Below are 26,779 nucleotides of genomic sequence, written 5' to 3'. Positions count from 1 at the left end.
TTTCGAATATACTCAGTAAATGAATATCCATTGCTCTCAGGGAGTACAAAATTACAAAGACCGAATTGAATGAAGAGCTTTTATCTCAGTTCTAATGACCAATCCCTTATTTTGAAACTGTCTCCCTGTGCTGTAGATGCCTGGTCAGGGGAAGCATTTTCTAACCATCTACCTGCCAATTCCCTTAACTTATTTTATATGTTCCAGTTAAATCATCTCTATTGTTCTGCATTCCAATGAGCTTCAGCCTGAACGAAGTATAAACCAAGAGAGGAGGACATCAACATTTCAGATCATCAGATAACATACCTGTGGTTGAGAAGAGGGGTCTGGCCAGATCATGTGGATATGAGAATCCAGGAAATATTCCAGGTGCAGGTGGTCGACTAAACAGGTCCAGCTTTCCCCCTATTTCGAGTTTGTGATGTTCCATTGGCATTTGTTGCTTTAAAATAGAACAAATATCTTGAATATCATGCACTAAAAGTAACAATTACTTCACAACATAAACTGGCTGAAGATTCTTTCTGTGTTGATAAAATGGGAGTATTGGGCTGGGAAATTCCTTCAGGATTTGATAAACTCTCCAACTCCTCACCATTAATTTTTAGTATACAGTATTCCTGCTGATCTCCTGTCAATTGAGAACACTTCCAAAAGGAAACTTCAGTTCATAATTTTAGACAGAATTATTTAACAACAAAGGTCGCTCACTGTTGCTGTGCATGGGGAGGGGAAGACGGTGAGCAAAGAGGCAGGAGGTGCAACTTGAAATGGTTCACATACATGGCAGCTTCTGATGTTGATTATATTTGGGGGAATATGATGGATTAGTAATCTGGAGGTCCAGTCTAATGCTGTGGAACCATGGGCTCAGATTCTACAATGACAGCTGATGGAGTTTAAATTCAATTAACAATGTCAATTGGAAGCTATCCTCAGTAAGGTTGACCAAGAAGCTATTAATTGTTGTAAAATCTATCTGAATCACTAATGTCCTTTAGGGAATGAAATCTGTTGTCCATACTTGGTCTGACTTACATGCGTCTACAGACTCGTGGCAATGTAGTTCATTCTTAGCTGCCTGCTGAACTGATCCCTCGAAGTTACTCAGTCCAAGGGCAATCAGCAATGTAAAAATGCTGGCCTTGCCAACAATGCCCGCATCCCATAAAGAAAAACAGCATCATAAATTTTCACTTAAACTGACATTTAAAATACTTTTTTGGGAAAAAGAGAAAACAAAATTTGTCAAATCTGGGATTGTGAAGGCTCCTTTTTAAAAATACCTTTAGTTTTTGCTGGTGATGGTAGATTTGCCAGGCAATCTGCACATGAACGGCACACCATTTCCCAGGTTTCTGTAAGACAAGACACAATACACCTTAGTAGACATGTTTCAACTGCAGTAACGAAAACATGCAAATTTATAGGCTTATTGAAACAAAATGCAAAACACCTGATAAGAATCCAAAAGCCTTTTAAATGTTGTGTTCCCAAATATATATATGTGCAAAGTTTGAGACAAATATTTGATCTGAGTTGAGACAGCATGAATGAAAAAGTTATTTTCAATCTTATGGCAGGAACTGCTTTTAATTCAACAAATAAACAAGTGTATATCAGAACAAGAATACATAATCAGGAGACAAAATGCTCCTTACACATTAGATTTGGACTGGCTTACTGTCCCTGCATTTGGGAGCAGAATGCCAAGATGACAGATGTAGATGACAGTACAGTTTTGATTTTATAAAAGCACTACTTTTATCTGAAGAAACCAGAACAATCTGAATTCCCGCTGAATTGGAAACTGGAGAGGTATGTTCTCTGTTCTTCATTTTCTGCGAGAGATTGCTTATTTTCCACAATGAGAGAAAGAAGCCTAATCAAGAGAACCCTCCCTAATCCAGGCGACAGAAATTTGTTATGCAAAAGAGTATTTGAAGCATGAGAGTTAATACACCTATGGTGAACAATCTTCTGCTCATTGCCACAGCTTATTTTGACATATTCCTCCTGAACGAGAAGAATCTGACTAAGAATTACAGCAGATTCCAAAACAACCCACCCTATCATGTCATGGCTACATCTCATGAAAAGCAGGTCTAAAATGCAATACTAATATTACGCGCAGGCTATCGTAGCCACTTTCCAGGCACCTTCTATGGTTACATTTCTCAAAATTAATACTTATATGGGTACCGTTCTTCTTGAATGACCCTTGATTTTTCTTACGGGGATGCAATTTATTTTGAGATGGAATAAGAGGTTGATACTAGTGGGACATATTCCACAACCTGCATTCCATTCCTTGTTTTCTGATAAACTGACCCAACGTCTTGTCTTCACAGTTGACTGAATTTCCAATGTGTACAGCAGCAGACTGTTATCCATGCACCCATAAGGTAGGATCATAGCTCTCCTTCATACTTGAGGGCATCGAATTAAAGAATGATTATCTCACAATTCCAAAGATATTTGGATACCAGGTCTGGCATGAAATGAAGTCTGTGCACATGTCTACGTCAGATAAGGCAGCCAAGTTATTACAGTACACAGCTGAGCTGTCTCTCTTATTGAGAGTCAAGCCATCAATGTTATTTCCAGATCAATAACACCAACAAGCATAGAGCAACGGATTTCTGTGCAAAAATAAATGCCAGTCTTAAGCATACTACTTATTTACTACACCTCCTGAATCCCAGAATATCTTGTTCACCAAATACAGTAGCGAGGGTGTACTACGTGCTTACGCACTGGCAATGGATGATGGTACAGCATAACATGCAGTGTTTACTATCACAAACAAATTCTGAGGAAGGGACAAAGGACTCAAAACATTAACTCTTGATTTCTCTTCATTGATGCTACCAAACCTGTTGAGCTCTCTCAGCAATTTCTGTTTTTGTTAACAAATTGTATATTGGTTGAAGTAATCTGAATCTCCCTGCTGATAAACATCATGATTGTAAAGGTGTCTACCTATAGATAATAGTGAATTATTTGGGTATTGTAGAAGCAAGAACTGGTCAATCTACTGTTATGACAATCTGCTTGCTTTTCTGGGAGGGTGGAGGGGGGATAAAAAATAAATGGTTCACTTTTCTTAATCATGGCCCAAAAGGGTACATAAACCAGCCAGAGAAGCCAACGACTGTGAACCAACTCTTTTATCCCACCTTGGCCCTGTCAAAAAGGAAAAAAAAGTTGACGAGTATATTTTGAGAACAATACAAGTAGAAGAATTCAGCAGGTAACTGGCTATCCGTACAGAATAGGGAGCAACTTGGGAATGGGGCAAGCTTAAGAGTACAGAAGATAATAGTGGTCAGAACAGTATGTATTCCAAGCTTCTATCATTAGTTCTCCGGCAATTAAGAGGTGAAGAAAAGATGAATTAGATCTTCCGATGACCAAAGAGCTAGCTGGCTCATTCGGAAATGCCACAAAGAGCTTGAAGCTGTAAGCACAAAAATGCTTGCTGCAATCAAATTTAAGGTCTAGCTATCAAGTCCAGCAAACTTTCTAGTGAAGGATGCTATCTGAAGAATTTTTTCTGGAAATCCAAAAACAAAGAGGCAAAATAGTTCCAGGACAGCCTTTACCCTGACTTCTATGAAATGGAATCCCTGGGCCAGGACTCATCCCTAGGCAAGCTAGGGTCTCAATTAATACTTTTACTCAAGGTATACTTACGCCCATTGGTTTTTGAGGTAGATTTACCCTTTTGAGTGGGAGCTGGAAGAAAACAGTAAACACAAATGAAACAATAAACTCTTCATGGATGAAACCATGTCAAAAATAGCTGTCTTGATTTTTTTTTTAAAAAGACAAGTGATCCATAAGTTTTCCCCGTGACCTTCCAATGCAGTCTGCAAAGAAGTGTTCAGAGGGAAGATAGAAGGCCTTGCTGGAGCACAACGATTTTTGAAGCCAGAACTTTGCGATAATTCCTTTATTTCTCATGTTGCCAGACAGCGAAGGAACTTCAACAGGTTTCAAAGAAATGTTGCATTCACAATGGAAGTATCACTACAGGAATAAACTTTTTGATGTGTGGATAACCACATAAACTCTCAAACGATGACAAAAAGCTAATAAGATTTGAAAACAGGCCCCAATACAGACCACGGAAAGGAGATAGGACAGGTTCAGTAAAGCTTATATAATTTATTTGGTTGAAACTATGCCTACAGACACAAAGAATTATGAATCTGTGATTTTTTGAACATTCTGTAATAATTTTAAACATGAACACACTTGCCATGTTTATCCATTTACAGCATTATGGAAGGAAAAACCAGCACTATGTTAAACTTGCCCCAAATTACTGAATTACATCTACAAAATAATATGTACAGAAATACACATTGTTGCAACTGCACAACCCACCAGCGCAAACAGTCATCTTTAATTTTATTTATACATTTACCACAGCTTTCAAAGAACAGAAGAGTTGTCTTCTTTAGCATGTTCAGAAATAATTTAAACGTGCCAATTCTTTACACTTGTGACTGAATTAGCAACACCACGGTCAGTTTAGAAGTAAATAAATCAATATGGTTTTCATACTTCAGAACTTTTTCTAAGCTTATATCTCATCAATTGGAATCATTAAAGATCTGATTCAACAATTCAGGTTATCTGCAAACTGAATTAATTTTAAAAAAAACTTAGTCTCAAAATTACTCTTTCTTTTCTTTAACGTTTTCCAATTGCCCACACTTCCCCCAGAGATGCATCTAATTAAAATTTGCCCAACATGAAAAGAAATATCAAAAATCATATGTAAAGGTTCTGCAGCTAAAGAGCACAGGCCAGACAAACTCCCATGCAGATGGAGAAAAGAAAATAAACCCTGTTTCTTTTGAACCGTAAAGCTTGAGCTGCCCACTTGAAATTTAGACAAAACTTTAAAATAATTCACTGTTACAAAAAGTAGATCTCACTTACTCTTATTGACTGTCTGTACGGGTCTGACAACTGCTAGAAAAGACAGAAAAAGGTGCACAAATATATTAATAGAAACAAAATTGTAATAGGAACTGACAATGTAAAAACCATCTTGGATAAATGAATAAGATTTCAATCAGTATCTAATACAATAATTTCACTCAAACGTAATCAATCATTCAGTTGCAATTTCAAAGAATTCTTCGGTTACATGGAATTCACTTTTTCTAAAAAACCTCCATATATTCATGTCACCATTAGCAACAGGTATTTAATGTAAACATTTTACAAAGAAGTTGCTGCTAATCATCTTCATCAGCCAAAATATATAGTGCATTGTGGATATATATTACTCTGCACACTATTAATGGTCACTTTTTGAAAAATGAGCAAATGTTGTGCTCAAGAAGTTACCGTGATTATTCTCGGCAGAGCATTCATTTAATCATCCTAATTCATTTTGAATTAGCCCATCTTCATGGACTAAAATATACATTTCACTTTTCAATTGATTTTTAGGTTTGTATATTTTGTTACACAAGTACAACACTGTGTGTACGGAACAAAACATTTCAGCTATTGCACTGACTGAACTCTGCAGTAGTAAATGCTACAAGCTGATTTCAGAGTCAGGTACCACAAACGGCTTCCTTAATTCGCTGCCTGGGAACAAGTTCTGTCTTCGTGACTATTATTTGGCTTATTTATTGGAAAAGTGAACATTTTCAACAATCAGCATTACCAAAGCTTTAACTCAGTTTGTCTTTCAATTATATCTATTGTCCCTATCAGAATGTCAACATAAAAACATTTTTTTCAGTTTAAATATTCTAAAACAAAATAGCCTTTCAAATATATTGAAATCAACTCTGCATTTTTTTCATGAATTCAAAAGGCATACCATTTCAATTGGTTTTCTCCATGTAGTGAAATGGAATATTAATACTATTCATATTCATAACAACCCTTCCACGCCAAAATGGCAACTTCCTCATCAGCATATTTCCTACATTACAACAGTAACTACATATTTGTAAGCACTTAACTGACTGTAGTACAGACTGGGATGATGAGGTTATGAAAGCCACCAAATAAAAGCAAATCCTATTTTTTCACGATCCTTTCAGATTATAAGAATCTTACTAGGTTTGCAAGTTTTTTTTAAAATCTGAAAATGCTTCAGAACTGTGATTTATTGAGATCACAACATAAACTTGAAAGCCATTAAAAAGGTCACTGCTTAATATAAAAACAGAAGTGTTGGAAATACTGAACAGGTCTGGCAGCAGTGAAGAGATAAGTAGAAGTGACAGTCCGAGTCAAATGAGACTCTTGCGGCTTAAATATCTGCCAATTCTTGAAATTCAAAAACATCTATTATTTTGTATATATTCATTTTCAAATCAAGATACGGGTTAATGTTAGACAAATCTAAACAATTGACCTTGAATGTAATATCTCACTCAATTTTTACTCAATTCATAAAATGCATCAGAAACAACCCTGTAAACAAAACTGTTGAAAGCTGCAACATTTCACACAAGAGGACTTCTCAGTCGTAAATTGATCAATGTTGACTAGCAGTTGCCAGTTTTGTGACTGGAGGGTAGATTTATATCTTGTGATATACACATTACTGATTTATAATGACCTTTTGCTACTATTGGCAAATTCTGACCAAACTGGAAGTCAGGGCTCTGTGTCTTCCGGATATGTTTGAATCTTATATTTGATTAGATATCTACTGAGACTGAATTAATGTCACAGTATAAATGGGTCAAATTCAGGGACTCGGGTTATATTTTAATAGAACCTAGCCCTTCAAACAAACATGGACAGCAAAGAGCCATGGAAACCAAATTTGGTTTCCGATTCTGGCCATTTTGTTAATTAGCAATATGGATTCATACAGGATGAAGTCATTGTTACGACAATGACAGAATGAGGATTTTTAGGGACCAAAGTTAGATAAAGGGCTAATAAACAAAGATTTAATAGATTCAATGATTAAAGCTGGTCTTTATTCTGGATTTCAACTTGTTGTGCAGCTGGTATCAGACAGTTTTCTTAAACACTGTTGCTAAGATGCCATCTTTCAAGGAAGTGATTTTTAATGAAAAATGCCATACCAAGATGTTATGAAGCAGCTTGTTTAGAATAAGAAGGGAAAGGATAAATTTAACAAGCTCAGACAGCACTTGATAGAAATGAACTTGGAATAGTATAAACAATGAGAATCTTTTAGATTCTGTGAGACAGACATCTGCACAAGCAGTAAAGAACAAAGTTATAAAGTAAGTCAAAATATATTTGATGGTGTAAGGAACTCTCGAGCTGTGCAGTTTATTTACACTAAAGTGAAAATTCAACATGTATGTAATGAGGTCCTGACTGAAGATTTCAGGGTTGAAAGTTATTAGTTCGTTTACCCTGGGGTCCTTCTGGAGTAGAGTGTGAGGAACTGCTCCTTGCCTGCTTGCTACATCAATTGGATTGGAAGTCTGGGGAAAGACAACACCGCATTCATATAATTAATGAAAAGTGGTCTGGTCCACTGAAATTACTACAGCGCAATGAAAAGGCCACAAAGTCATGGAAAAGCCACTGGGCCAAGAAATTTCTAAATTTATGAAAAATGAATAGTTTCTGTAGCTGTTTTAGTAACTCAAACATGAGGGTACTAGATTCTGAGATGATTACACTGAACTGCAAAAATGTATGAGGAGATATCTATGTATCCTTTAAATATAAAAGTTCTCAACTTTGACTGTGCCTCTTGTCTGGCTGCTGAGGTCAGTCACTTTTCCAAGGTGGAGGATGAAAGGGAGTTAACTTAGCAGCCTCGAGTCCTTCATGTCACAGAATAGCTCAGTTAGAGAAGGAGTTCCTTAAAAATGATTCAACCAACCTTTGCCTTTTAATAAGTCAGATTTAGCTGTGCCAATTCCAACAAAATTATCACAGTCACTATCTCACTGAAATTTACAGAAGCCTTTGAGGCTAAAGATGCACAGAATAATGCAGAAATCCAAAAGTTGCTGCCAGTGATTTTGCACTTCTCCGAAGGGTGTGGTTGTTTCAGTTCTTAGAGATTGCACTCCCTGATTGGGAATTGCTGAAAAAGTCTACTTTTAGGGTGTCAGTCTTGTGTAAAAACCCTTTAAGAAGTTAAGCCTTGTTGAATGAAGTGTAACTAGGCTTTCGATGATGTCATAATTTCATAATTACTGCAAAACATCCCAATGATCCCAAAACTAATTTTATATTTGTGGTATGTCAAATCTTTCCATAGTGATTAAAAAGCCTAGATACTTTAACAAAGTTTTATTTCTCTTACAAAGTTTATCTATTTCAACTTTTATGTTAATTTGATTTTTTTTTGCAATCTGAAAATTTTAATCAAATCTGAATGTTAAATACTTTTAACCTCCCTTGCTGTATGGGATCATTTCAATGTGACTGGACCCTTGTTACTTGCCAAAATCATTGGTATCAGAGGCCAAGATTTCTCCTTAAAAAAAAACAGAATTACTAGAAAAACTCAGCAGATCTGGCAGCATCTGCACAGAAAGCAGAATAAACGTTTCAGTTTCAGTGATCCTTTTTAAGGTTCTTTACTTGGTTTTAGGGGTTGTTGTTAGGCAAGGGAGAAAGTCCTAGAAATCACTGGATATTTGTGGGAAAGTTTCTTTCAGGTCAGCACCCACCCTAAATGCTAACAGGATGTTTCATCTTGAGACACAATCTGGAAGTAGACAGCACAACTGCAAAATAAGGTGACTGCTGCTGAGTCAGAGATGAGGAAGAATTTATTCTCTCAACTGCTAATCTTTGGAACTCTCTTCAGCAGAGAAGAGAGTGGAGTGGTCACTGAATGTCTTCAATATTGAGTGAAACAGATTTTTAAGCCACAATGAAGACCAGCACGGGGGCGTGGATTGGTGATGGTGGTGGTTGATGCTTGCAGTAAAGTAGATTTGAGACAGCAAACAGATTAGCTGTGAACTCATTAACTGGCAGTGCAGTCTTGATACGCCAAATGTCTTTATGCTGTTCCTTTTCCTTGTGATCTGATACAAAATCCAGGTCTAGATTTCACTTTTGCATGAGAACAGTGCTATAGTATTGAGCTGGGCTTTATTGCTAAAGCCTTTAAAATGAGAACATTCGTGGGTAAGTGCCAAAACTGTGCTAACAGTTCTGAATGGCATTTCAGGTATTATTCCTGAAAAACTCAAGACTGCTAAAAGGTACGTACAAAATATTCACTCATAATTAGTCAAGAACACGAGGTAACACACGCACACAGAAATTGTGTAAACAGAAACCAAAAGAGACGCACTTCAGAACTACTTAATCAGCTGTGAAGTGCTTTGGGATATCTTGAGGTTAATGGCAAGATAGAAAGCAATTCATTCTTCTTTTTCATCATCAGTCGGTACATAACATTCAAGGTATAAGAAACTTATGTTGCAAAACTGATTCAAGGACATTTCACACCACAAATCGAAAGACACAAAAACGGAAATAGTCAAATGTCACAGCCAAGACAAATATTTCAACTAAGGCTTTTTTTAGAATTTGCCCAGAAAGCACTGAAGAGCTTAAGCATTACTTTATAAGGTGTGATGTCATTTAAGTGTTTGACTGAGTGACAACTCTGCATTGCACTCTCAGGTAATTATTCTTTGTATAGTACATTAATAGATGACAGTGCTCATTCTGCAGATTGCCAAGACGATACTGTGCCAGGATGCTTAAACTTACTATTCTGTAAGATGTTATTTCAAAATTGGAAGGAAGTATTTTTGAAAGTTTCAACACTCATCATACATTGTTGAAAAATTTAAGTTTCATCATGTTCTGTTTCTTGTGACCTTGAATTAAGGATACTACATATTTGCCATTTGCCTACACTATGACAGTCAGATAATGAATAACCTGTTATACCTCTAACTGGCTCCCAGCTCAGCAAAGTGGAGTGCAAAGACAGTGAAATTGACTGAGGTAATCTGTCTCTCCCTACCTCATTGACAGACGCTGCAGTCTGAAAAATGGAGGAGCACTCAGCAGCGCCGACCCAGGCAAACTTAATAACTCTGGCAGATCATGGCAGCCCAGTGAAAGGCACTGTGCTCAGTCAGCATGAGCACATAAAAGTTAGGCCTTTAGGGCAAGAAAAATCATCTGCTCTACAGAACAAGGTAATTTGCTCATTTGAAATGGTTCCTACCATTATAAATGCATCAGCCACAGGATTTTTGACTCCAAAGATGGGTCAAGTATTATTAACCTTCTGCAGTTTACCCTCAGGGCCTCCTCATCTACTGAAGTTGGCATGCAAATTATGTGGAAATTTGCAGATCAAACTGGTCTCCTTTTGACTGATACATTCCCTGCGCGCGCGCGCACACAGTTTTGTGCCTAGAAAATGTACTTACTGATCCTGATATAATTATAGGTTAACCACATCAATCACAGCAGGTTTACAGTACCCATTTCTTAACAAAGTTTATGCAGAAAGCATGTAGCAAAGCTCAAATGCAGATATAAACTGTTTGATAATTATAAATGGACAATTCAACTTTCTTTAATATTAGACAATAGCTGCCTCAGTCATGACAAATTTTCAACACTCAACAGTAGTGTGATTTACTAATATTAAAATTGAGGAAGGGGCAGGAAGGAAGGAGAACAGGTATTGCCAGTCTCCCATTCCCATGCTTTTAGAGCCATTAGTGAAATATCTTACAAGTCAGTTTTAGCAATTACAGAACAGATTTACATACCTTAGGCTGAAATGCTCCCTGAAGTGACCCAAAAGGACCTGAATGTGGAATCATGGGTGGCATGCCTGGCACTGTTGGAGCATATGGTGGGAAGAACTAAAATCAATAAGATATGAAGAATTAGATTCTGTATGAGAATCAGTAACATAATGAACATTACACATTTAAGCAAACTGTAAACAAAATCGAAGATGCATTTTACTGAAGAGCAAATTTACCAATTTATTTACACCATGTTATTGTCTAAAAACTATATCAGGTGACAGATACAATAGATACTTCACTCGCCAACATAGCAAAGTGTTTAACTGTCTGCAACGTATCCCTACAAAATGCAAGATTAAAATAATTTCACAGGAAGATTTCCAACTAAGCCTTCTTCCTGAAGCATCTAATATTTCATTTTCAACTTCACTGAAGACTAGAAAAGATACAGTACATTGTGCTTGTTTTCAACTGTGATCATCCCTCAATTTTACATTAGCAAATTAAATTATTGCTGTGAACTTGCATCATGTCTGTGAAAGACAACTATCCCCAAATGCCCGAGTTTCATCTTCAGTGAAGCCCAATACAGTGAAATATCTTTATTAAATAGAAATGCAATTCAGTAACATAGTTTTTAGACAACTACATCCTTTATTTGTATTTGTAATCTAAACAAGTAAGCAACCATCTATTTCTGCATTCTACTGGAAAGTGCTCGAAACATGTAACATTTTTCAAACTAAAGCTGCTAGCATTAACAAGAAGACACTTGATTTGCATGTGTGAGATAATGCCTCTGCTATCAATCAAGTAAGCCAGGGATGTGCAATGACAAAATTTTGGTTTTTGCAGTCCAAGGGGCGAGACTGTAGAAAGCATGTAGTGCCTTCAATTTACAATTCAAAATCACCTCATCTATATCTGTTCAGTTTCTGTTAGAAATGCAAATTGAGGCTAATTTGATGAACTGCAGATGCACTGGAAACCACAAAGAGTAGAAACACTAAACTTAACATTTGAAATGATGCTTGATCAAGATAACATTTAAATAAAAAAAGGTGCGAGCTGAAGTACACGCACGATTAGCTCTTGAAAAAAAGGACACTCACACTAGAATGTCGATAGAAAGGATTTTCTATTTTTGGTGTATACTTTTCAAACTGAAAGGAAGAGCAAAAAAAACAAGTTGTAATAGATTTATTTTGCCTAACATCTAAATTACTGTCATTGCGAGGCTGCCAAAATAAATTAAACATCTTCTGATCATGGTGTACAAATGGAATAGACTAATGAATGATCAATATTGGCTGCTAAATCATTTTTAACTTGGCAAAAACTACTAACAATTAAAAAAAAATCGATAAACAGCTTTTAATAATTACTTTTACATATTCCATCTTTAAACAATTAGGGGGCATTAAGAAATGGAAAGTCTTCATACACAACCATTTGGCATGGCAGCTGCTGCTGAATATAATAACTATGTACACAGAACACATGCATAATTTCATTAATTATAGCCATTACCAGATGTCTGCCACTTAGTCAGCATAAACAACATTAATCATAAAAACATACACTAGGTAGATTATACACATTTTTTTTATGACCATAATTAGACCACATGGTTTTTTTTGCATTAAAAAGTTGAAAACACATTCTGCCACAAACAGTTAAAATGTTTCTTTTCATAATCTCTTTTTGGAAAATTTGGAAATTGTTTTTTTAAAATGAGTAGACATGCATACAGTTTACCCAAACATTATGGTTAGTCAGTGTGTAAATTAGAACAAATTTAGTTAACTGTTTTTAAACACTGTTCAAAGTAAAGAAACAATAACTGGTTGAATATTAATAACCAAAATTTGATGGGTATATGGTCTTAAATTATTTTAATTATACATTCTTAACTCTAACTATGTTAAAAAAGCAATAGTGTTTGTGTGTCAGATGTTATCGAGCTCCTACTACTTTCAGTTCACAGAAATAAATATATATAGACACAGCATGGTGGATATATTTATACTTCATTCTTCCACACTGGGCTACTGTGGTATTTTGCTTTTGCAAGTACGCAATGCTTGCACAGCATATATTTAAGGTCATATTCAATTGTTTTATAATCGATGAATTAAAAAAAAAATTGAAGTTTAGTGCTCTTCAATTTAAAACCACATCCATGCAAAAAACACAGAAAATGTGTTCACAGGTTTAGAAAGGATTTGTAATTTCTTAATCTTTTGACCACACAACACTTTAAAGCGTTATCAGATACTTTGGGATGTTCCACTACTTTAAATGCATGATATAAATCCAAGTTATTGTTGCTCATCAAGCTCTGAAACACTTTTTCTTCTGACTGTCCTCAGTTTGGGATATTTTAAATTCGCACATTAATAGCCGAATAGGATCCTATTCTCTTTAAATAATAATTGATGGTGACTGCTGATAACTTGACGCCTAAAGTACTCTGTTGGAATGTATATAAACAAACAATCTCAAAACTGATATGTGACCTTCCACCTTAAATGATTGTATGGTCCAAAGATAGCACAGGAATTTCAGAATAGAAAAATAAGTGCCACTGGTATTTGTCTTTTTAAGAACCACATTAGCCAACCTGTGGTCACTATGGAAAAAGAGATGGAAATTTTTTTTGTAAGGGGAGAGGGAGTCAAGAGATGCTCTACTTATCCTCACTTTTCTGCCTGGGGGATGCACCATAGGTGGTGCAGTGGGCGGCATGAGTGGAGTCGGTGGCAGACTCGCAGGAAAAGGAGCAAACGTGTGCTGATGTGTGTGTTGATGCGTGTGCTGATGCTGGTGTTGATGCTGATGATACTCTGCTCTCAAGAATGGTGGCGGGGCCAGCGACCCTGCCCTGTCGGAACTCTGAACCAAAAAGCGGTTGTTCAACTCCTGCCTCAGCAGATCATGCTCTGGAAGAGAAAAAAGAAACACAAGGGCCGTGGGCCAGTCAGTTGGAAAAAGAAATTCCAAATATTCACCTGGCATTCCCTGTTTCTGCAGGTCATGCTGTGGTGGTTTTCTACGTGAGGACTCATTGGTGGAGGTAACAGAGATGCCTGTGACAAAGCACCAATCAGAATTCCCGACTGAGGCTGACAATACATGATTGGTTGGTTGAATGATATCAACAGGCTGGTATCTAAAGACAGAAGAGAACCATATGAGTCATCCCAGCAGAAAACAAACTGGGGAAATGAGAAACACACACACACACATAATCTACCTCTAATGGAGATAGCTAACACACTACTTGTCTCCATAAGAGCAGATAGCAATATTGTTATTTGAAATATGTCCACTGGATATTGAAATAGTTATCACGTTTGCAAGATATCATTAGATATTCATTTAATCTGGAAAAGCGCATTGTGAGCTTGGAATCAAAAACCATTTACTTTTTACACAGGCATTTCAGAGCTCATTTGCACAGGTTTAAGCTGCCAAAACTTACAAATACTCTCAATCACATTTACTGCTGGTAGCATGACAACATCAGCAGTATGCTGACAGCTTTGTTTTAAAATAAAACAAAATCATTATCTGCTCTTATGAGTGCATGCCCCTTGATATAATTTCAGACAATTGCATTCAATACAACTTCAAGAAAAAAACACCTTGAATTATGCTACCCCGTAAGACAAACACATTTGAAAAACTACTGACTGAAATATAATTATCCTCTTGAGTTAAAATAAATGGAATGGTTAAATATAAATATAATTCAAGGGATGAAACACTATATTCTTGTCAATTAGCAATACAATAGTCTTGGCTGATGTTACTGACAATTTCAGGTGGGTTTTGAAAAGTTACAATAAAACAGATACGATTTTAATTAACACTCCTCCAAAAGATCTTCTTTACGTGGTAGACAGTATAATTTTTAAACATGACAGGGTTATAGTAGAGAAATATATCTAGCTTGTTGAGGACTGTTAAACATCATTCAAAGTTTCCAGGCAATGAAATACAGAGGGGATTTGAATAATCAAGTATACTGAAGCAAGGATTTTGTTTTAAGCTAGTCTTGCTGGGAGAAGGGTAAACAAGCATCAAGGCTGAAAGTGGAGGTACACAAAGAGAATTTCCCCTTCCTTTCCTGCTCAAATCTATAACACACAGAACTGTAATTAAGCAATTTCTTTGTTCTTTGGGTCTTCTTCAGAGGTGGTACACATTTTGTCAACAGGGAGAACAGTTCATCTGCTGTCAGATTTTATCAGTACTGCTTTTTAACTTGAGATTCATAATGATCAAAAGATCACTGTGCTTAAATTCTAGAAGTAATATCTGAATTTTGAAAGCATTCGGTTGTTGTCTCTAAGCACAAATCTAATGTTTTGATTTTGACTCTTCCCACATTTTCTTCATGCAATGACACTTCCTTATCTCTCAAAGCCATTTCTAACTTGGGAACTGAACTGAACTGAACAAACACAATTTTACATTTGTGCTCCTGAGATGCTGCTTGGCCTGCTGTGTTCATCCAGCTTCACACTTTATTATCGTGGATTCTCCAACATCTGCAGTTCCCATTATCTCTGATACAATTTTACTCAGGACTAGCTGATGTGAAACATCAGAGCCCTTAAAATAAAACAGGCATTTTGATGAATTCAAAAGGAATTGAAAATATTAACAAGATCCTAAATGACAGATGTATCCTACAGATAAAGTTCAACAAAATCTTCAAACTTTGGGGAATAGGAATCTGCACCTACCTGAATAGCCAGGTCCTGCAGGATGACCCGGTACAACAAGGCTGTTTGACGTTAAAGGAGGTGGTGGTGGTAAGGTAGCTGGTGTTGCAAACATGGCGTGGTGATGAGGGTGAGTCTGAGGCCTCAGGGAGAAGTTGTGTGAGGTAGCAAGGCTTGGAATAGATAGGGGGAGCACTGGAGTAGATGAATTTAAGGAGTGGATTTGGGGGGATGAAGGCAAGTGTTTGGGTAGGCTGATGCTTGCAGCGCTGCTGGCACTGCTACTCCTGCTGCTGAAGAAAGAAAATTTGATCATTAGCTAACGTATGTACAAAACATAATAACAAAAATACATGTGTACCTCATCTTTGGCACTAAAGCAAAACCGTGACTTCCTGTGTAATTTCTACTTCACAACATATTAGAACAATTCTGGGTCAATTAATTAACTAACCAAAACATATGTTACATATGACTTATGAAAACCCAATCTCACTGTTTCAGTTTTTGCCCATTACAAAGGGCAACTATTTACCTTGATGGTGTCTTCTAAAATTTTATTTGCAATTATCCTCCCATGATCTTGTAATGTTGATTAGAGGTTCAGTTAGCTCGATTGGCTGTCTTGCAACTCAGAATAACGCCAACTACATGGGCTCCATTACTGCATCTCCTGTGATTACCACAAAGAACTCTCCTCTTCGACCTCTTGCCTCTCTTGAGGCATGGTGGCCTTCAGGTTAAATCACCATAAGTCACCTTTCTCTCTAATGAGAGCGCAACCCTATTGTTTGGTAGGACTATGGCAACCTTACATTTATATATAATGTTAATTACTACACTAGTACAGTTACAAAAAGTTAGGATAATGACGATGAAGAAAGACAGATATGTTTTCAAAACCTTTCATCTTGTATTTATCAGCAAAATTTAGGAGAATACAATTCAAGGAAAAGACATATTTTACATAACGTGTAAGAAAAGGAGAATGCTGACTGGTTGGTAAGTGAACCCTGACTGATAGAAGCATTACCATGGAGAATGCACCAATTAGTGACAATTCACAAATAACCTTCAGGCTAGAAGTGGTAAGTTTGCCTGCCTCTGACCCAGGAGGCTCATGCTCAAATCCAACCTGCTCCCAGGTGTGTAATAAGATCTCTGAACAGGTTGATTAGAATATGTCAGGCTGGCAAAGTAGTAGTCTAGTGGTAATGGCACCAGACTAGCGATCCATGCTGCAGGGTTGAAATCCCATCGTGGCAGATGGTTAAAATTTGAATGCAATGCAATGAAAAAAAGGAATAAAAAGCCAGCATAATGGCAATTAAGTAATCATTGTTGTTAAAAACCCATTTGGTTCTTTGCAGAAGCAAAAGAAGTTCAAGTCCCTCTGCTCCCGAGTGTATCATAGAATATGATTAAAAATATCTGCAAGATTGAGGGTTTACAAAGACTTAGCTCAATTCTATGTGGCTTCTTGTCTTTCTATACCTGTCTGCAATTTAAAGGGCTCTTGTGGCACTGTGCTAATGGCCCTACCTATGAGCCAGGCGACCTGGGTTTGAGATGCTTCTGTTCCAGAGCTGTAGAAGATCTCTGAACAGGTTGATCAGAAGATACCTTAAGTGCCAGGAATGATATTATTGCATTGATGGGACGTGGACATTGCTGACTTTATTTGTTACCCATCCACAATTGCTGTTGAAATGACTGGCATTTCAGATGGCAGTAAAGAGCCAACAACATTGCTGTATGTCTGGAGTGAGATGTAGGCAAGAGACATTAGTGCACAAGGTGACTTTTTAATGACAATATGACAATGGTTACATGATTGGGCATTAGGCTAAAAATTTTAATTCCAGGTTTTTTTACTGAATTATGATTTCACCATCTGCCATGGTAGGATTAAAACCTACATCCCTAGAACATTAACCTGGGGTTCTGTATTACCACACCAGGATTATTATTAGTCTGGCATCATCTCCACCAACATGCAGTTTCCAGCACACACAAGTGCATCACACTGTGAGCCCAATTAACTATCCTGAATTGTGTGTACTGGAAGTTAATATGTTAGCACATAAGGTAGTGTTCTTTGCAGATAAGAACATGTACCTGCAGATATTTTCTGATCAACGTGTTCAGAAATGTTGTTATATACCTCTGATGTAGGTGGGACTGAACTCAGGCCTTCTGGCTCAGATGTAGGGACATTACTATTGTGATACAAGGGCCTCCTAAACATAGAATCATAAAATCCCTAGAGTGTGGAATGAGGCCATTCAGCCTATCAAGTCTGCACCAACCCTCCAAAGAGCATCCCACCCAGAGACAGTCTCCCATCCGTTCCCATATTCCTGCAATTACCATGGCTAATCCACCCAACCTGCACATCTTTGGACTGTGGAAGGAAACCAGACAGCCCAGTGGAAACTCTCACAAACATGGAGAGAACGTGCAAACTCCACACAGACAAACTCCATCCAAACCTGGTTCCCAAATGCTGAGGTAGTATTGCAAACCACTGTACTGCCCATGAGTTCCAACATATAACAGGTGATAGCCATTGACTAGTTCATTTCTCAGGGCTATGCACTGCCCAGTCAACTGCCTGGTTTAAAATTTAACCAAAACCTGGCCATCAACTGTCAACCAATTTTTGTGCATTCTTGGTTGGAATACCTGCACCAATTATTGTCAAGTTGCCAGCCAACTAAAAAATTAACATAAATTAATATGCTTGAAAACCATCTTGACGAGCAGAAGTTTCAACAAAATGGTCTCTTTTTCTGGTAATACTCAAGTTCTATACTACCAAATGACTAGATGTTAATATGGACAATTCATGTGATTATTCCTTAAGTGTACCGTATATGCGAAAATACCTTCTCTTCACATCTGGATGTTTTGTAGTTAAATTAAATATCAGATGAGGTGGTTTGCTCACAAATAAACATCTATCTCAAACACCGGAAAACATGGTCTGAAACAACTTTGCCCACTTTTACTCTAAACTGAAAATCTGGAAACTGCTATCAGGATTATGATGACTCACCTCCCAGTGATGTGGTTTGAAACACAAGGCAACTATTAACTGCAATATGGCAGTCATCTGTGTTGTGCAAATAATGCAACATTTAATTGAAGTATGCGCTAAAATGTACAAATGCAGCTATTTAAAACAAATACAGCTCAGAATTTACATCTTAAATATATTTTCAACTTTCAGACAGGTTCAAAGGAATTTAAGGTGGCATTTCTTCAGATGGGGTTGATTTGCTCTGGTTAAGTTGATTTACTATTATACCAAAAAATTAATTATTCAGAAGAAAAACTGGGCTTTACTGTTCAAAGTTCTGCAATTCTTTCATTGGATATATAATTTCCATTCTGAAGCTAAATGGACCACTTATTTGTTGACAGACTGTTCAACTTTCTGGTTTCATTATCTTGAAGTTAGCATGCTCTCAGCCTATTGAATCGTATCTGAAATTATATAGCACAATTTTGTTCAGGATCTAGGAATGTCAGTGAAACAATTATTTCTGTTTGCATTAAATGTAGCACTGGTCAAGTTGAGAGGGCTAACATTCAGGCTAATATGAACTACTGTCCACTTGGTTTAAATGTTGACTACTGACAGCATTATTTATAGCTCTTGCCAGCCTGTTTCCAAATAAAGAAAGAACAAAATGAACAGTGTTTCTGTTGCATGACAGATTTAGCAATTAACTAATTGTGCTAATTTCATAACATTTCGATCAGCCAATGGTTTAAAAAGTAAATCAAAGTTGTGTTTGCAAAAATTACTATGGTTGTTGATCAGGTTGACATAGCATTGAGACCTACTCAATCTGAGAAACAGGTTTTCAGAACTTAATTACTATTTCAAACACACTTTATGATTATATAAAAGGCTGTAAGTTACATTAGATGCACTTTACAAATCAGTTGAAATGTAACACTGATAGTGGCCATAATTTAGTGTCATAGAACAGAACCATTACCTACAATGCAATATGGCAATAATAGTAATGAAGCAGTTTCAGAATTATAACTTGCATTTCTACAATGCCTTTAATATAGTAAAATCCCAAAGCACTTCACAGGATTGCTATCAAATAAAATTTGGCAATGAGTCATACAGAAATACATGTTAAGATATTAAATATGTGTCTACGAGGTGGATTTTAAAGAAATATTTATAGGGGAAAGCAAGAAACTGTGAGGTTTAAAACTAAAATTTGCAGTTAATTTATTTTTAACAAAAGGTAGGCTGCTCCACTGAAAGAAGTTCTGCAACACAGCTCAGAATCTACAGCATTCAGGAATAGAGATGAAGAAAACTGAAACCGCACATATGCCCAGAACTAAAAGACGGCAGAATTACCTGGGTTTGAGGTGATGAGTGGAAATGGCAAGGCCATGGTGATATTTGAACACAAAGATAACATTTTTAAACAACATCAATCTACTATTAATTATTGAGGAATTAGGTAGTACTACTGGATTGGGACCACAGGGATGAAGGGTAAGTCATGTTAAAAACAGTGAGCTAAACAACAGCTGAGCTCATATTATGGCAGATGGAAGATGGTTGTATATCTGAGAGAAGACTGGAAAAGGCAAGTTTGGGTTACAAGAGTACAAAAGATGATTTCAGCTGCAGATGGGCACGAGAACAAATCATCTGGTTAGAAGTATGTTGCTGCTTGTGGAAGCTTGCTGCAAGCAAATTGGCGGTCACACTTCCCACATATATAGAGAGTGGCTATGTTTCAAAAGTACTTCATTGATCATGATGTACTTTGGGACATCCAGTGGTCATAAAACATACTATAGAAATACAAGTTTTTCTTTCAAGAAAATACCCTGTGCTTCAAACTCGATCTAACGGATAAACTCAAAAGTGAAATGTGCTGTGGGTCCCTTCTTTCTCATCCTTAACACACCACGAGGCATTATGTTTATCACTATAACTGGGTGAAAATCCCCATGGATGAAGGTAACAAGACACCAGTTTTACTAAACTTGGACTAGACTTGGGTCACTAATTAATTGTATATTTCTGCATCCACCATTTCAAAATAAATTTTGGTTAACAATTTTGAAGTTCAGTAAACTTCACCATTACAATCCTAACTTGTCATGCATCACTCTTCCTGAACCAGTAGCTACAAATAAACAAACAGCTGAATGTTTTCTTCAAATCTTAATATTTAACTTGTACCCCATGCTTAAAATTTCTGTTTGTGGCATAATGATTAGAATCTAACAGTAGCAGTTTTTAATGGACCTAGATGAAATGTATCAGTATTTTTGCAGAACCTGTGTGAAAAAATGATATACAGCTTTGTCAAAAATAAATGGGCTGAACTAACGAAGCAGATTTCGGGCTGCAGCTAGTAAAGTTGGTACATTTTGGCTTTCACAAATATTCACTCATAAATAAAAAGTGAAGGCTTGAACAAAATCTAGACTTTTATCTTTGGGACCTTGGTTCAAATCAACTCTAGACTGAATGAATGAAAATCCCTCAGTGGGACAACACAAAACAACCCCTAAATTTTGTAATTAGATTCAGAGTTAATTGAATAACTTTCCTAGGAAATAGGAAAGTACCATGCTATTGTAGAAGCAAGTGCTCTAAAGCAGAGTTAGAGTTAGTGTCACTGCACTTGGATGAAGTGGTAATACAACATACCTGGAAGCACTTAATGAACTGTGCCAGATACAGATAGAGGTCTAGACATTAGAACCAATATTGGTCACCCAGAACACAAAATCCAGATATCATGTAGATTCTGAAAGTAACTTACTATCTTTCCTTCTTACCTGATACTGTTAAGACTGCTGAAAGGTATCTGGTGATGAATTTGGTGATGGACAGGAGGCTGCGTGTGAATTTGAGACAGAGGATAATGCTGTATTTGGGGCTGTAATTGTGGTGTTGGATGTCTTGTTTGCGGTTGTGCCTGGTAAACAGTCTCCTTTACTGTTGGACTCGCCGTGCTATTGGAAGCACACGCTGAAGAAGCTGGAGGTACAACAGTGGCTGGAGGACTTGGCACCAGTGGCACAAAGGGTGACTCCTTGCTCTGTTCCTGGCTACGCTCTAGTCCAGAAACCTTGGAAACACCTGGTCCCTTTGTTTCAGGTTTCTCATTCAACGTCAGACTGCTTCCAGTGAAGCCTGAACCTAGAAAATGAAAAGAAAAACAAACCTTTTCTGAAGTGTTTATGCAGTACATTTCCATGCTTAATCATCACTGGCTGATGCACCTCTCTGAGGAATACAGTCAGTTTTAATAACTCACTCCTAATTATTGTTAAATGCCTGTCGATTCAGGTCTTTGCCAAGCACATTCTAGCATAAAATGATTATGTTGCAGTGGAGCTGTGAAAAGTTCACAGCCTTTTCCCCACTGTGCACTGATCAAAATCCTTAGCTCATTCATGCCTATTAATATTTAAGGATTAATTAAATGTAGGGGGTTTTATCACAAACTTAACAGCATTGCTCACAATTTATTTAAAAAAAACTACCTGTTTAAACGGTCAAAGAGGCGAATATCTCAGTCCCGCGGTCCAAGCATAATCCATTTGCACAAATTACAATCAAATGAATATGAGGGAGGCAAAGTGGCATGGATATTAACACTAATTGTTGTCTAGCTGCAAACAGCACATCCTTGCTGCAATTTACTTAATGAAAATCTGTTTAGTTTAATTGCTTTGACACTGTTCTCTTTATCTCAATGAATGCATGTACCAAGTCAGCTTTGACGGTCTTGCTTCTGCAATAATAGTCCATAGGATGAAATAACAGGCACTGAGGCCTGTGTTTACATCCTGGGCCCAATCTCTTCACTCAACAAAAATCACATTCCAGCTGGCTCACTCTGGTCAGAGTTAGATAATCCCAAATACACAAAGGCAAACAAAAATATCTTTTAACACAAGAACTAAACTTCAGGTGTTAAGAGACTTTGCAGCCTAGTTTATCTAGGTTAACAGGTTCATCATTGAATTCAAATATTTCTGTTAACTTTTAATTTATTCCTTCCACACTTTCAAACAATTATTAATCCAGTAGTCTTTGTTACATGTTCATTTTCGTATATGAAATGGTTTCTTCCAATAATGAAGGCAGATGCCATTTGTCAAGTTATCATTCATGTTCTCTACTGCAAATAGTGACGCAGATCAATCACTTGCCTTCCCTCTTTTGGGCCAGGAAAGGCATGCCTCAGAGACAATCTCTGTGTAATATCAGAACACTTCATTCTGGGAACCACCCAAGCATGCCAGAATTTTGCCACAGTATGACAATATTTATTAATCCATATGCTTTAGAGCACTTCTGCTAACAGTGATGAGAACCATCAACAGTCTTGATCTGAGGCTTTACAATTCTCTCACTTAACCTTTCCATCTCTCAATCTCCCTCTCCTTCAAGACCCACTTTGTAAACATAACTTTCTGACAAAACATTTTGTCACTCTTTCTGATTTTTCTTTAATCTATTTTTGTTTGATTACATTTCTGTGATATTCACTAGACATCAGGGAAATCCTTTAGAATGGAAAATAGTGAATAAGTGTCTTTAACGCAAAAAGGGAGTGAGACAGAAAGCAGGAAATTTCAGTCCAGTTAGCTTCATATCTGTCATAAGGATAATGCTGGAAGCTATTATTGAAGACTTTAAAGCAGGCACTTCGAGTCAAGATAATCAAGCAGAGTTAGCGTAGTTTTGTAAAAGGAACATTACTGAATTCAAGAGGTTACATGCTCCTGTATCATATGTTCAATTCCTCCTTCGTCCAAGTAATTTATATAGATTGTAAGATGTTAAGGCCCCAGTACTGATCCATGCGGCACAACTGTTACACCTTGTGACCAGAAGTGACTGATTTATAACTATACCCTTTTTCCGGTTAGCTGGCTGATCTTCTGTCCAAGCCCATATCTTACCACCCGGCTACGAGCTTTTATTTACCACATGTGGTATCTTATGAAATATGTTCTAGAAATCCAAATACAGCACAGGCACAGGTTTCTCTTTCTTCCACATAATTTCTTCAAAGAGGTCTAATAAATTGATTAAACATGATCAACAGTCCAGGGATGTGCAGGTTAGGTGGACTGGCCGTGCTAAGTTGCCTGTATTGTTCAGGAATGTATAGGCTAGGTTGGTTAGTCATGGGAAATGCAGGGTTACAGGGATAGGTCAGGGGGAGGTGTCTGGGGGAGATGCTCTTTGGAGGAATTCTATGATATCTATGATGCCCACTGGAGGGATTCTATATGATATCTGTCTGCAAGCCCTTTTCATCTTTTCACAACTTGCTTTCTTAACTCTCTCTATGTTATTTGCAAATTTAGCTAGCATGTCTTTATTCTACTCATCTATGATGTAAATTTAAGGAGGTTGAGGCCCCATATATACCCTTGTGGGACTCCATTCTTCACATGCTGTCAATAAGACAAAGACACATTTATGCATCAGAGATAATGGGAACTGCAGATGCTGGAGAATTCCAAGATAATAAAATGTGAGGCTGGATGAACACAGCAGGCCAAGCAGCATCTCAGGAGCACAAAAGCTGACGTTTCGGGCCTAGACCCTTCATCAGAGTTTGTTCTGTGCTAGTGAGACAATCTTCCTATCAATGCTGATACATTCCTTCCTACACCAATCGCTTTTAGTTCTGCATAACCTTTGATGTGGTACCTTGTTAAGTGCATTCTGGAAATCTACACAAGGCCATGAAGACATAGAACAGAAATTAGGCCATTCAATCATGGCTGATAGGTTGAAAAACCCATTCTCCCACTTCCTCTCCATAACCTTTGATCCTCTTGACAATCAAAAACCTATCTATCTCTGTCTTAAGTATGCCTAATCACCTGGTCTGCACAGCCCTCTGTGGTAATGAATTCCACAGATTCACCATTCTCTGGCTGAAGAAGTTTCTCCTTATTTCAGTTCTATAGGGTCTTCCCTTTACTCAAAAACTGTGCCCTCAGGTCCTAGTCTCTCCTGTCAATGGAAACAACTTTGCAACGTACACTTTATCCAGGCCTGCAAGTTAACCTTAAGAGAATCCTGGACTAGGATTCCCAAGTCCCTTTGCACTTCAGATTTCTGAATCTTCTCCCCATTTAGCAGATAGTCCACGCCTCTACTCTACCTACCAAAGTGCATAATCTCACACAGTCTGACATTGTACTCCATCTGCCTCTTCTTTGCCCACTCTCCTAACCTGTCTAAATCTTCTGCTGCCTCCCCGCATCCCCAATACTACCTGTCCCTCCACCTGTTTTTGTATCATCTACAAACTTAGCCAGAATGCCCACAGTTCCTTCATCTAGATCATTAATGTATAAAGTGAAAAGTTGAGATCCCAACACCGACCCTTGTGGAACACCACTTGTTACCGGCTGCCATCCTGAGAAAGACCCTTTTAAACCCCACTCTCCGCTTTCTGCCAGACAGCCAATCTTGTATCCATGCTAGTACCTTGCCTGTAATACCTTGGACCCTTATCTGAGCAGCCTCCTGTGCAGCACCTTATCAAAGGCCTTCTGGAGGTCCAGATACATAAGATCGATTGGCTCTACTTCGTCTAACCTGCTCGTTACCTCCTCAAAGAAATCTAACAGATTTGACAGACATAACCTCTCCTTGATGAAACCATGCTGACTTTTCCCTATTTTACCATACACTTCCAAGGATTCAAAAATCCAGTCCTTCATAATGGACTCCAAAATGCTACCAATAACGGAGGTCAGGCTAATCGGCCTATAATTTACTGTCTTTTGCATTAGTCCCTTCTTAAAAAGAGGGGGAGGGGTTACATTAGAAATTTTCCAGTCCTGTGGGACCCTTCCCGACTCCAAGGATTCCTGAAAGGTCACCACTAATGCCTCCACTATCTCTTCAGCTATCTCCTTCAGAACTCTGGGGTGGAGCCCATTTTGTCCAGGTGATTTATTTTCCTTCAGACCTTTCAATGTTTCCAGCACCTTCTCCTTGGTGATGGCCAACATATTCAGCCCTTCCTCCAACTCACTTGACTTTTTGATATATTACTACTGTCTTCCATCGTGAAGACTAACGCCAAGTACTTGTTCAATTCCACCACCATTTCTTTTGTTCCCTGTTACTAATTCACCAATGTCATTTTCCAACTGCCCAACGTCCACTTTTGTCTCTCTTTTGCCCTTTATACATCTAGAAACACAACTTTTTTTTATCTTACTGGCTAGCTTATCCTCCTAATTAATCTTCTCCCTCCTTATTTCTTTTCTCGTTGTCCTCTGTTCATCTTTGTAGGGTTCCCACTGCCTCTTGCCACACTGTATGCTTTCTCTTATGCTGTCCCTGACTTCCCTTGTCAGCCATGGTTGCCCCATCCTCCCTTTAGTACACCTTCTTTTCCCCCCAGGAATGAATTTTTACTGTGTCTCCTGAACTACTCTCAGAAACTCCAGCCATTGCCATTCCACTGTCTTTCCTGCTAGGTCCCTCTCCCAATCAATTCTGGTCAGCTCTTCCCTCATACCTCTTGTCTTTATTCAAATGTAATACTGTTACATCTGATTCCACCTTCTCCCTTTCAAACTGCAGAGTAAATTCAATCATATTATGGTCACTACTCCCTCAGGGTTCCTGCACCTTAAACTCCCTTATCAAGTCTGCCTCATTGCACAATATTAAATCCAGAATTGCTGTTCTCTGGTGGGGTCTACCACAAGCTGCTCCAAAAAACCATCTCACAGACGCACCATATGTCTACAGACTCCTCTTTCTCCCCCAAGTTATTCAAGCCCTCTGAAGTATTAAAAATGAAAGAACTGCAGATACTGTAAATCAGAGACAAAAACAAATTGTTGGAAAAGTTCAGTTGTTGTACTGGCAACGTCTGAGGAACGGTCACTGACCCGAAACATTGATTTCTCTCCATAGATACTGTCAGACCTGCTAACCTTGTCCAGCAATTTTTGTTGCCTTTGAAGTACTACATTGGTTAAACATGATTTCCCTTTCATGTAAACATGCTGATTCTTCCTGATTGCCTTGAATTTTTGTAAGCGTTCAACTACGATCTAAATGATTGATTCTAACACCTTTCCTCCAACAGACATTAGGCTAACTAATCTATAATTTCCAGTTTTCTGTCTCTCTCCTTTCTTGAATAGAGGGTTGTATTTCTACTTTGCAGTCTCATAGAACCTTGCCAGAATCTGGGGAATTTTGGAAATTCCACACTAATGAGTTTACTTGCTTGTTAACCGACTCTTTCATGC

At 37.6% G+C, this 26,779-nt stretch overlaps 1 protein-coding gene across 14 annotated transcripts in view; it reads right to left on the bottom strand.

Moving 5' to 3' along the window:
- fbrsl1 (fibrosin-like 1) overlaps nt 1-26,779 on the bottom strand; it is a 955,204-nt gene that overhangs the window by 19,672 nt on the left and 908,753 nt on the right. For 2 of the 14 annotated variants that reach the window (XM_059654893.1, XM_059654901.1), the window contains 10 exons: nt 21,302-21,665; nt 15,485-15,756; nt 13,434-13,672; nt 11,843-11,893; nt 10,746-10,841; nt 7,386-7,457; nt 4,957-4,989; nt 3,700-3,741; nt 1,290-1,361; nt 310-445 (listed from right to left, as the gene is read on the bottom strand). In XM_059654893.1, coding sequence (XP_059510876.1) covers nt 310-445; nt 1,290-1,361; nt 3,700-3,741; nt 4,957-4,989; nt 7,386-7,457; nt 10,746-10,841; nt 11,843-11,893; nt 13,434-13,672; nt 15,485-15,756; nt 21,302-21,665 — 1,377 coding nt within the window. Of the gene's footprint in view, nt 1-309; nt 446-1,289; nt 1,362-3,699; nt 3,742-4,956; nt 4,990-7,385; nt 7,458-10,745; nt 10,842-11,842; nt 11,894-13,433; nt 13,673-13,741; nt 13,903-15,484; nt 15,757-21,301; nt 21,666-26,779 lie in introns of all 14 variants that reach the window. The other 12 variants (XM_059654894.1, XM_059654895.1, XM_059654900.1 and 9 more) reach the window with 12 other exon arrangements.

The sequence above is a fragment of the Stegostoma tigrinum genome, chromosome 26, assembly GCF_030684315.1.
Source record: "Stegostoma tigrinum isolate sSteTig4 chromosome 26, sSteTig4.hap1, whole genome shotgun sequence".
NCBI classification, from domain to species: domain Eukaryota; kingdom Metazoa; phylum Chordata; class Chondrichthyes; order Orectolobiformes; family Stegostomatidae; genus Stegostoma; species Stegostoma tigrinum.
This window is presented reverse-complemented; position numbering and strand designations above follow the sequence as displayed.